The sequence below is a fragment of the Cetorhinus maximus genome, chromosome 2 (genome assembly GCF_964194155.1).
Source record: "Cetorhinus maximus chromosome 2, sCetMax3.hap1.1, whole genome shotgun sequence".
Classification (NCBI taxonomy): Eukaryota; Metazoa; Chordata; class Chondrichthyes; order Lamniformes; family Cetorhinidae; genus Cetorhinus; species Cetorhinus maximus.
Genome location: NC_135880.1, coordinates 222,353,553 through 222,365,591, shown reverse-complemented (window position 1 = coordinate 222,365,591; position 12,039 = coordinate 222,353,553). Strand labels below are relative to the sequence as shown.

Below are 12,039 nucleotides of genomic sequence, written 5' to 3'. Positions count from 1 at the left end.
GCATGCAGAAAGAGTGGGTCAGGGTCAGTGCTACTGCATTGTATCCCCAAATCTCTGACCCATAGTTCCAGTGAGGGGTTTAACTCCTGGGCAGTGTTGCAGAATCACCTTCAACTGCGTATTTCTCAGCTTCGATTCCTCCTGCGGAATATTCAGTGAACTCTACAAAATTTGACTTATCTGTAGCAATTTAGATGAAATTGTCCAGTTTTGATATCTCTCTTCTTTTATTCTTTAATGGGATGTGGGCATTGCTGGCAAGGCCAGCATTTATTGCCCATCCCTTGAGAAGGCGGTGGTGAGTTGCCTTCTTGAACTGCTGCAGTCCATTTGGTGCAGGTACACCCATAGTGCTGTAGGGAAGAGAGTTCCAGGATTTGGGTCTCGTGACAGTGAGGAATGATGATATGGTTCCAAGTCAGGATGGTGTGTTGCTTGGAGAGATACTTGCAGATGCTGGTGTTCCCATGCATCTGCTGCCCTTGTCCTTCTAGGTGGTAGAGGTTGAGGGTTTGGAAGTGTTGTCGAAGGAACCTTGGTGAGTTGCTGCAATGCATCTTGTAAGTGGTACACACTGCTGCCGCTGTGCGTCGGTGGTGGAGGGAGTGAATGTTTAAGTTAATGGATGGGGTCCAATCAAGTGGGCTGCTTTGTCCTGGGTGGTGCCAAGCTTCTTGAATGTTGTTGGAGCTGCGCTCATCCAGGCAAGTGGAGTATTCCATCACACTCCTGACTTGTGCCTTGTAAATGGTGGACTGGCTTTGGGGAGTCAGGAGGTGAATTATTTGCTGCAAAATTCCCAGACCCTTGTAGCCACAGTATTTATAAGGCTGGTCTAGCTCAGTTTCTGGTCAATGGTAACCCCCCAGGATGTTGATAGCGGGGGATTCACCAGTGTTAATGCCATTGAATATCAAGGGCAGATGGTTAGGTTCCCTCTTGTTGAGATGGCCATTGCCCGGTACTTGTGTGGCGCGAATGTTAGTTGCCACTTATAAGCCCAAGCCTGAGCCCTGTCCAGGTTTTGCTGCATATGGGCATGGACTGCTTGAGTACCTGAGGATTTACGAATGGTGCTGTAAATTGTGCAATCACGTGAATATCTCCACTTTTGACCTTATGATGGAAGGAAGGTCATTCATGAAGCAGCTGAAGATGGTTGGGCTTAGGACACGACCTTGAGGAACTTCTGCAGTGATGCCCCGGACTGAGATGATTGACCTTCAACAACCACAACCATTTTCCTTCATGTTAGGTATGACTCCAGCCAGTTGAAAGTTCCCTCCCCTATTCCCATTGACTCCAGTTTTGCTAGGGCTCCTTGATCCCACACTCGTTCAGATGCTGCCTTGATATTGAGGGCAGTCATTCTCACCTCATCTCTGGAATTCAGCACTTTTGTGCATGTTTGGACCAAGGCTGAAATGAGCTCAGGAGCTGAGTGGACTGGTGGAACCCAAACTCAGCGTCAGTCAGCAGGTTATTGCAGTGTAAGTTTCACTTGATAACTCTGTCGAAAACACCTTCCATCACTTTTTTGATGATTGGGAGGAGGCTGATGTGGCGGTAATTAGCCGGATTAGATTTGTCCTGCTTTTTGTGGACATTGGCATTATTTTAATTGGAATTAAGCAATTTTGAATTAGGAGGTATAGAAGCCAAACTTGATGTGGTTAACCACTACTTCATGATTTGTTTAACCTCCTAACCTTTTCACCCTATCTGATGTCTTGCAGAATGGGCTTTGACCCTTCACCTTAATTTCTCAATTAAATAATACATTCTATTACTGGTAGTAAGAAACTAAAATTGGGAGCTTTTATTTTGGTGATTGCATTGCTTCGTAGGCATTCTGTTAATTTGTGTCTATACATTTTATAAATTGACAGGTGCTCAAGGGTGTACTGGAGCACAACTGACGCTAGGAAGCGATGTGTGTACACATGCAAGATCCTGGAACATCGACCGCCTCCCGTGGAAACAGAAAAAAACAGCACTTTAGAACACAGTGAAAACAGAACCATAGCACATAGTCCGAGCAGTCCAACAGGTATGAGACAGGTACAGGTGGAGGACATTGTCCCTAAAGCGTTCTTAAGCTTAAATAAAAAAGAAGTAAATTGCCAGTTAAATCCTACTCCTGGACCAGAGTACTTACTCTGACAACTAAATACTTAATTGTTGTAAGGGCCAGTTTTTCGGGTAAGCTTTTAAACCAAGGCACTTCCAGCTGGCTATAAATTTAAAAACTTGCAGATCTAACACCATTGTGCAATAGGATTTAACAATGGTTTCCGCTTGCTTGCTGTTTGTAGACTACCAACTTCATAAAAACTCATTCCAGTGATGAACTGGTGTTATAATTAACTTTTTAAATTGGCCCTGGCTGTTATATCTGATGAAGTTGTAATTGTGTTAATCCCACAGATGTGAAAATGCGGCTACCTTAAAAATCCTATTGTAAGCTTAAAGTTAGCATTGTTGATTTAAGTAAAAAGCTTCAATTTATTTGTGTCTGCTTTTAAGTAATGCATTGGGAGAAGGAAGGGAGGATAAATATGTTCTTTGTTGCTAACTGTAGTTAAAGCTCAGCAAGCTCATTGCACAAAACACCACTTGCAGTAACCTTCTGAACTCATTTCCTAAAGAATGAGATCCCAGCATACGTCTGTTGCTCCACAGGATAGTAAGTATTTTGTATCTGTGATTCTTGACCTAACTGCAGAAATCCTGAGGAGAGAGAGAGGGAGGAAGTGAAAGAATGAAACATCAATCAGGTTAGACTAATTTGGAATGCTCCTTGGTTGTTAGATGCAGCAGTTACTGAGCAGATTGCATGTCTGACTCACCAGAGGTGACGGTTAGAACAAGGAAATCCAAGTCTGGAAATTATGCTGTGTAATATTATCGTACAGTATTCATGTCAGGTTATTTTGTCTGCTGTTTTAATTAAGGTATTAACCTGTTTGTTTTAGAGACAGGTAATTGAAGAGAAACTTAAATATCTTGAGTGAACTCCTTAATTATCTGTTTAAAAAAATCGCATGGGCAAAGCAGCATAAAATTATGGAAAAAAAGGGCATGGTTTTAACCATCTCTTGTTGAGAGTCTAGACAAATCTTTGGAAAGAACAAATCTGTTTGTTCTGGAGTAGACAGGAAAGTAGAATTGAGGCCATAATCAGATCAACTGGCAGAGCACGCTTGAGGGGCCAAATGGCTTACTCCTGCTCCTAATTCGTATGTTTACTGCTTGCTGATTCTTTACTACCCTGAAATGCAGTAGTTTCAGAATGTGCACTTTCTTGCCTATCTTTGTATCCATTGAATCTCTTTTGAGTAACAAAAGGAAAATGTAGAGTTGGTTTATTCTTGTTGAAGTTCTTTGATACTTCAGGCATGCTTCAGTAAAGGTGGGAGAACATGACTTTCACCAGCATATAAAAAGTGGGTATATAGGAATTATAGTGTATTCTTTCAGGACTCACCAGTATAGGTAAAGAAAGAGTGCAGCTTGTCACTTGAAGTATTGCCATTGCTCATGCCTCGTGCAGCATACCAAATTTAAATGATTTTTTTTTTGAGGTGTCCATGTTTTTATTTTGTATGTAAAACCTGAAGGTAGTGGGAGTAATTTAGTACCTTCTGTACTCATTGCTACAAAATTCCAACTGTTTGGACGCTCTCAATGTATTCACCTTGGTTCTGCACAGAGCCAACAATCTCCTTGGGCTGCTTTCATTTTGCACATGGAGAATAGTAGCTAGTCACACCTGGAGATCCAGAGAATGAATGCATGCCACCAGCCCATTGTTGGGAATTTTCCTGGCAATGGCAGCATTAACCTGCTGGTGCTCTAACATTTTCATAGATTGGCGCTGTCTTCAGTTCCCTGCAGCACCCACCATTTATGTTCGGGATTGCAGCTGATCAAGGGAGAGCTATGTCTTTGCAATTGACTGCACATCTGAAAGAGTTAAAGCTGCAATGAGGTATCTACAAACTTCAATGCTTTCCTTAACACCCAAGTACCCTTCCTCCTCCAAACAATACATCTAAGGGAGCAGAACTCATTGGGTGGCTCTTTCAAAGAGCCAGAATGGGCATGATGGACTGAGTGGCCTCCATCTGTGTGATGGCCATCTGCCATCAAGAAACGCTAATGAGCAATTTGGCTTTTCTTTGACAGAAATTGAGACGGCAGAGAGTCAACACACAAGTGTGTCTGAAGTACCGGACCACCATCCACCCTCTCACACACCCGGGCCAATACCTCCTCGATTGCAGTCGGGAAGTAGGCTTCAGATATCCAATCCATCACGACGGTCTCCAAGCACTGGATCAAGACCCCTTCCATCACCAGGTAATAAAACTGACGCACAGTGTTGAGCTCTGTATTTTATGGATATTATCTATTTTATTTACTAACATTAGTTTAAGGCAATCTATAGAAGAGGACAGTAAAGAGATAAATGTTTGCGTCTGCGGGTGTTTTTAAGGCCATGAAATTATGCTGTGAGGTAATAATGGCAATCACAAGGTTGTATGAAATCCCTTTATCCGTGTTTTAAAAGATGAATCAACCTGTTTACCATAAACCAGTTAATGCCTTTAGGAGAGAAAGCATTTCATATCAATGTGTTGAGTGTTTATTGATATCCCACAGTGTAATTATAAGTCATTTTTTTATTTTGCTGATACCTGTACAAAAGATTTATAGAAAAGTTAGATTGTGGGTTTATTTGAAGAAAATTGTGCGTATTTCAGATGTTGATATGGAAATTCTTTGAAGTCTATTTTTGGACCAATGGAACTTTTTTAAATTCACATTTTAAGTTCCCTCTGTATTCTGAATCATTTAGTGTAATTTGCAGGAATTTAAAAAGGTAAATCAGCATCTTTAATCCTGTCAGTGTGAATGTAGGTTTCAGAAGATGTTATAGTTTATTGTTTGGCTTGGGCTTGAATACAACCCAATTTGGTAGGACAACAGTCGTCTTTTTCTGTTATCTGTAAAGGACCTATAAGAAATTAAGTTGGGTAGTTTCAATTTGTTCTTGATGATTACAAGCCTGTGACATTTGGTGTTGGCAATCTTAGTCTGAGGCTACATGCAATGCTGATGGTGGAAATGAGCATCGCAATTGTGTAGTAGGGTTTCTCTTATGAAGTTGGAGTTTAAGACACATTAATTAAGCCCTGTGGAAGGAGCTTACTGTTAACTATAAGATAAAAGCAAAAAACTGCGGATGCTGGAAATCCAAAACAAAAACAAAAATACCTGGAAAATCTCAGCAGGTCTGATAGCATCTGTGGAGAGGAACACAGTTAACGTTTCGAGTCCGTATGACTCTTCAACAGAACTAAGGAAAAATAGAAAAGAGGTGAAATATAAGTTGGTTTGGGTGGGGGGTGCAGGTAGAGCTGGATAGAGGGCCAGTGATAGGTGGAGATAACCAAAAGATGTCATTGACAAAAGGACAAAGAGGTGTTGAAGCTGGTGATATTATCTAAGGAATGTGATAATAAAGGTGCAGATAGCCCTAGTGGGGGTGGGGTAGGGGGAAGGCATCGAAATAGGCTAAAAGGCAGAGATAAAACAATGGATGGAAATACATTTTAAAATAACGGAAATAGGTGGGAAAAGAAAAATATATATAAATTATTGGAAAAAAAGGGGGATCAGAAAGTGGGTGGGGATGGAGGAGCGAGTTCATGATCTAAAATTGTTGAACTCAATATTCAGTCCGGGAGGCTGTAAAGTGCCTAGTCGGAAGATGAGGTGCTGTTCCTCCAGTTTGTGTTGAGTTTCACTGGAACAATGCAGCAAGCCAAGGACGGACATGTGGGCAAGAGAGCAGGGTGGAGTGTTGAAATGGCAAGCGACATGGAGGTCTGGGTCATGCTTGCGTACAGACCGAAGGTATTCTGCAAAGCGGTCACCCAGTCTGCGTTTGGTCTCTCCAATGTAGAGGAAACTGCATTGGGAGCAGCGAATGCAGTAGACTAAATTGAGGGAAGTGCAAGTGAAATGCTGCTTCACTTGAAAGGAGTGTTTGGGCCCTTGGACGGTGAGGAGAGGGGAAGTAAAGGGGCAGGTGTTGCACCTTCTGCGGTTGCATGGGAAGGTTCCGTGGGAGGGGGTTGAGGTGTAGGGGGTGATGGAGGAGTGGACCAGGGTGTCCCGGAGAGAACGATCCCTGCGGAATGCCGCCAGGGGGGTGAAGGGAAGATGTACTGTTAACTATGTCTGATGCGTCTTGTATCTGACTAAATGATTCCGGGCTTAAAGGTTTAAATTCTGGGTATAGGCTGTATAAACTCGGGTTGTATTACCTTGTAGTTAGAAGATTGAAATGTTCAAAATGATAAAAGTAATGACAAAATGATAGTGTAAATGGAGAGAAACTATTTCCTGTGGTGGGGAAATCCAAAACAAGAGGCATACTCTTTAAATGAAAACTAGTCCATTTAGGAGTCAAATTGGAGCATTTTTCACACAAGGGGTAGTGAAATTTGGAACACACTTTCCCCAAAAATGCTGTGGAAGCCGGAGTGAATTGAAAATTTAAAAAATGAGATTGATGAATTTTTATTAGTTAGGGGTATTAAGGGATATGGAGCAATGGCGGGTAAAGGATCACCCATTATCTAGTTGAGTGGAGGAACAGGCTGGAAGGGTTGAATAGTCTATCCCTATTCCTGTAATGCAGATTTTTCAAATTTAAAGGTGGATGAGAAAATGTGGAAATGGAACTAGGAATAGTAATAATTAATAACCTTTTTGTTTTCTTGTTAAGGGAGCCCCACACCAATGATGCACGAGATTGTTACATTTGCCGACGCCCTACTGTCGTCAGGAAGGCGCAGCACCATCTCCAGACGACACAGTACGTCTTCTGTATCGCCGCAACATTCCAGGCACAGAATGGCTTCTCCTTCCCAAATGGGCATAACTTATGTAAGATCGAGTGGGAACATTAACACATCTCCGTTGTCCTCCCACAGCGTATCATCAGACATGGATTCTGGGAGCCAGCCTGGTGAAACTGTTCATAAAGCATTTCATTCAGACAAATTAGGCACTTCACTCCAAGGATATTCTGGTCCTTCTAGCCGGCAAAGAATCAGTAGCATTGATTCAGCCCCAATACACCTTACAGGAGTTTCTCACGCATTAGGCTCACAACCTAACAGGTCAATGCTGATGTCCAGTGGGCATTACAGTTTAAAAGAACATTCTCTATCTTCATCTGGTAGCCAATCTCGAAGCACTGCCTTGAAAGGTGAAAATAGTACAACTGTAAATGCATTGGATGGTTCAGTGGCAACGTCAGCGTTAGCACAGACATCTAACTCAGTTACTACTGTAACGGTATCACATCCTTCACAGAAAGAAGCATTTAATAACAGTGGGTCACATACAAACTCTTTAACATCTGTCTCTAGAGAAACTAAAGCCAGTGTGTCACCTTTCCATCAAAAGGATTCAAGAAGGCTAGTCGAGCAAAACAAGGACACTGTGCAAACAGGAAAAACAAGCAATCCCCATGCTGTCAGCCAAGATGCTGAAAGAACAAGGCTACAGTCTGCTGGAGTCAGCCATATCACGGCCACAGGAAATGAACATCCTCGGTCAAACTGCACAGAGAAGAAACCTGGCACTAAAGCTTCCACCGCTGATCTTTCCAGAAACAGCAAAGCACAGGCAGCAAAGCATTACGAGGGAAGTCCAAATGCAGATTCAACTGTAGACGTAACGGTTAATGCTAAGGCAGCCAGCAATTTGCTGGCTGAAATAGATAAAAAATCTCAGTCTGCTGAAGAACCTAAACAGAAGTTTGGGGACAAATCGGCTGGCATTGAGCATCCTTTAGCCACAATCATTGGGGATGGGATCCAACCCCCATTAGACAAAGTCCAGGCTAACATTCGCAAAAAGCAAGGAATCCATGGATGTTTAGAACCCGACTACCTTGTTGAGGAGGATCATGACAAAAGTCTGACCATGTCCATGTCGGGCAGCACTCAGGGAGGTGACGAGGCTGTGTCCTCTTCAGTTGTGCCTTCTGTAATGACGGAAAGTCCGGAAAATGAACGGGAAGTCCTGAGGTGTCCAAAGTGCAACAAAGTCTACAAGCAAAGGGTGAAAAATCTTTTTCAGAAGCACGTGCTGCAGTGTGGAAATCAGACTTCACAGGAGGATGTCGATGGGAACAAAACCCAGGACAATGATTCAAACAAAAGACGGTACCCCCGACGCAGTGCCCGGGCACGCTCAACTACATTTTTTGGGTTGACTCCCTTTTATGGTGTAAAGTCATATGGTGGAGAGGATTTTCCATTCTATCGAGATCCCTCGGGGAAGAAAAGAGGGGAGCAGTCAACTCAAGGACAGGTAGATGGAGCTGATGATCCAAACACATCCTCTGATGAGGATATGGAATATTACTACAATTTCACAAGAACGGTCATCACGTCTGATCGAGAGGGAAGGCTTGAGCCGTGTAATTTCTTTGATGGAGAGGAGGATTGTCGCTTACCCAGGATCAGCCAGCTCGATGGTGTTGATGACGGCACAGAGAGTGATGCCAGTGTAGCCACGACGGTGGGCAAAGCAACACAGGTGAGCAAGATAAAAGCCAAAGAAAACGGAACTGAAAACCTAGACCTTGACGGAACCGTCAACAGTGGGGTCGATGATGTAGAAAAGGACGAGCATGGTGTCAAAACAGTTTCTGACCTGAAAGGCAATGATACAAAGTTAGATAACTGCCTTCCAGTGAGCAGAGTGAAGTCTCAGGGCCAAGACTCCTTAGGGGAGGTTTCTCTCACCTCATTAGACACTGCCAGGCGAGGCCACTCCAGCACGCCTTCGGACAAGAATTTGCTGGATAGTTTTAACACAGACTTGTTGAAGTCTGCCAATGACTCAGACAATAACAATAGTGACGACTGTGGCAACATCCTTCCTTCTGATATCATGGACTTTGTTCTTAAGAACACTCAGTCTATGCAGACGCTAGGGGAAAGCCCAGAGTCATCATCTTCTGAACTCATAACGCTGGGTGAGGGTCTGGGTCTGGTTAGTAACAGAGGAAAGGACATGGGCAGCCTCTTTGAAGTGTTTTCCCAACCTCTGTCCAGCACAGAACCTGTGGAAAGTGATGTCTCAGCCTCCATTCCTGCAGAGGAACAATTTGAGCTTCCCCTGGAGTTGCCGTCTGACCTCTCGGTTTTAACAACGTGCAGTCCAACTGTTTCCAACCAAAGCCACAGCAGCCTCACTGTCATTTCAACATCGCAGCTGGCCTCCTCAGAAGATCAGTCAGTACTGAATATACCTGCTGCTGAGTCAGTAGAGAAGGGGGTGACAGTGGCGGGGGAAAAGTCAGTGACAGTGAATGATGCTGAAGTTTCTTTGATAAGGCATCAAGTGGTGGAGCCATCTGGCGAAAGCCACATGACGTCTGATCAGTTCATACAAAGTCACATGGACACTGACCAGTTAACCTCATCAACCTGCAGTCAGGTGGAACAAGGGCACAACAGCCAGGACATTACTGTGGTTGGCACCAGCTCACCAGTTGTAATTCCGACATCTGTTTCCTCTTCCGTGCCACCTCAGGGTCAGAAATACATCACAAGCCCGGCGGACAGTCCTGGGCCCGCACCCATTACCAACACTACGGTACAGACGGCAACCGCACTCCTTAAACCAGGAACAGATAACGTCATTGTCGTCAATCAGCATGGACAGCCACTGTATGTTCTTCACACACATCCCAATGGTGTTACTCAAAAGATAACTCTTGCACCTTCAGTGGGTCCTGCACAAGCAGTTGTAGAGGCAAACAGTACAGCCCTTGCACAAAACGTTTCCATGGGAGGTAGCCTAGCATTAGCTACAGGTTTAAATGCAAGTTTGCCAGCCTCCCAGTCGATATGCACTTCTGCCACTATGGCAAGCAGTAAAGGGTTGCTGACTTTATCGCAACACCCTCAGTTACATTCCTTTGCAGGACCCACTGCATCTGCTTTTCAGCCTAACAGCACTAGCTCTGCCCCTGGCCTCCTCATTGGGGTCCAATCACCTCAGGATCCGCAGCTTTTAAGCTCTGAGTCCAGTCAGAGGCCAGAGCTTGTCACTGCCACGACCTCTAGTCCAGGATCGACCCAAGCTAAGAAAAGACCAATAAACAGGCTACCTTCCAAAAAGGGCAAGAAGCTTGCACCTTCATACCAACAGACTTCTAGTTCTGCTTCAGAAATTGTGCCTAATATAACTTCAATTAACTTCTCACCATCACAAGTCCCTGGAGGGATAGCTAACCAGACAGGCTTAGTGGATTTAGGAGCACTTGCTAGTACAGGACCCCAACGAACACTTCCTAATATAATCAAAAGGCCCAAGTCTGCAGTGATGTATTTTGAGCAGTCATCTTTGCCTGTGCCCCAGCTTCAGCAAACCCTGGGGGCAGCAGGTTCCACAAACATCATTGGTTCAGAAAACGCTCATTTGGCAGCTGGGAACGTATCTGCATTGGGTCCAGGCCAGTCTGTTTTGAATGTTGTATCTATGCAAGCAGCAACAGCAGCAACTAGTGGGGGTGCGGTAACAGGCCATATTCTGGGTCAAAGTTCAGTGACCTTAACCACTCCCATGTTGCTAGGGGCAACGGACATCACTGGCTCAATAAGCAATCTGTTAATCAAAGCTAGCCAACAGAGTTTAGGACTTTCAGATCAGGCGGTGCCATTGTCTGGAGCAGGAATGTTCCAACATCTAGCACCACCACAAAGCCCTACCAGTGGACCCTTGTCACCACCTCAAAGTATATGCTTGCTGCCTTCCAGCCCAGCAGTTAGCGTACCAGTTGCACCAAGCTCATCTGACCAGGATGGGGCCTATCAGCTACACCAACAAATAACTCAGCTTCTGTCTAGCAAAGGTGTGGCAACAACTGCCCAACTAGATGCTGTCTGCAGTTCAGGAGGCCAAATGTCAACCACCACGTTAACAGTGTCAACAAGCGTTGTGAGCAGCACAGTTGTTTTTTCAAACACCAGCATGGTTTCGCCAGTTCCAGTAACCTCCAAGTTTTCCTCCATGGACCAGTCTCCTATCAGTGCAATGACCGTGGTGTCTTCAGACTCCCCAAGGGCCAAGCCCAGGATAAAACGGGCATCACCTGCTTTGGACAAACAAAGCATTAAAAAGCACAAGACGGCCCACATGATGACTGAATCCTTTGGAGATCATCAAGCTGCTCTGGAGTCTGATTCAACCAACGTTCCCCTGTCCTCCAATGCTGAGTAAGTACTTCAGTTTCAGAGCAAACTATGTAAGATGTTTTAATACAAGTCTCTTTTAACTAACCTTAAGAGTGACACAATGCTTCATAAATTATATCCGTCTTCAGATTTTAAATAGTTTTATAACATATGAAAACATTTTTATGGTCTGACATATATAATGATTTGTCACTCTCCTGTGGGAGTATGTATAGGACTCATCCATCTTTTGCATGAGATATGAAACCGAGCCTTTGTCTGCCCTAGTCAGGTAGACGTAAAAAATCCCATGGCACTATTTCGAAGAACTGGGGAGTTGTCGCCATTGTCTTGGTCAATACTTATCACTCAGTCAACATCATTTAAAAACATTACCTGGCCAGTATTGCATTGCTGTTTGTGGAAGCTCACTGTCTGCAACTTGGCTGACATGGTTTCTTCATTAAGAGAAATATTTCAAGTTATTAGATAATTCATTTTTAAAGCAAGAAATAATTTTGAATTAACAGGAAAAGCCTGTAGTCGGAGCCTTTTGTATGGAGTGGTAGTAGTACACTACTTAATGGAGCCTATCAGATAAGCCTGGTAATTCACAAATGTTGTCTTTTACACATATGCCTTAATGTTGTCACTCGGATTTCAGCAAAGTGTAATGAGTAGGTCAAGCTTATACACAGTATCCACTTGAACTGCAAAAAAATGCATAGCAATATAAGGTTTTACCATCCAAAAACCTAGGTTATAT

The 12,039-nt window shown here is 43.7% G+C and overlaps 1 protein-coding gene across 3 annotated transcripts in view; it reads left to right on the top strand.

Annotated features, from left to right (window-relative positions):
- Positions 1–12,039, top strand: part of kmt2a (lysine (K)-specific methyltransferase 2A) — a 147,532-nt gene that overhangs the window by 112,901 nt on the left and 22,592 nt on the right. For all 3 annotated transcript variants that reach the window (XM_078533046.1, XM_078533047.1, XM_078533045.1), the window contains exons 25-27: positions 1,890–2,050; positions 4,189–4,362; positions 6,800–11,315. In XM_078533046.1, the coding sequence (XP_078389172.1) occupies positions 1,890–2,050; positions 4,189–4,362; positions 6,800–11,315 (4,851 nt within the window). The remainder of the gene's footprint in view (positions 1–1,889; positions 2,051–4,188; positions 4,363–6,799; positions 11,316–12,039) is intronic.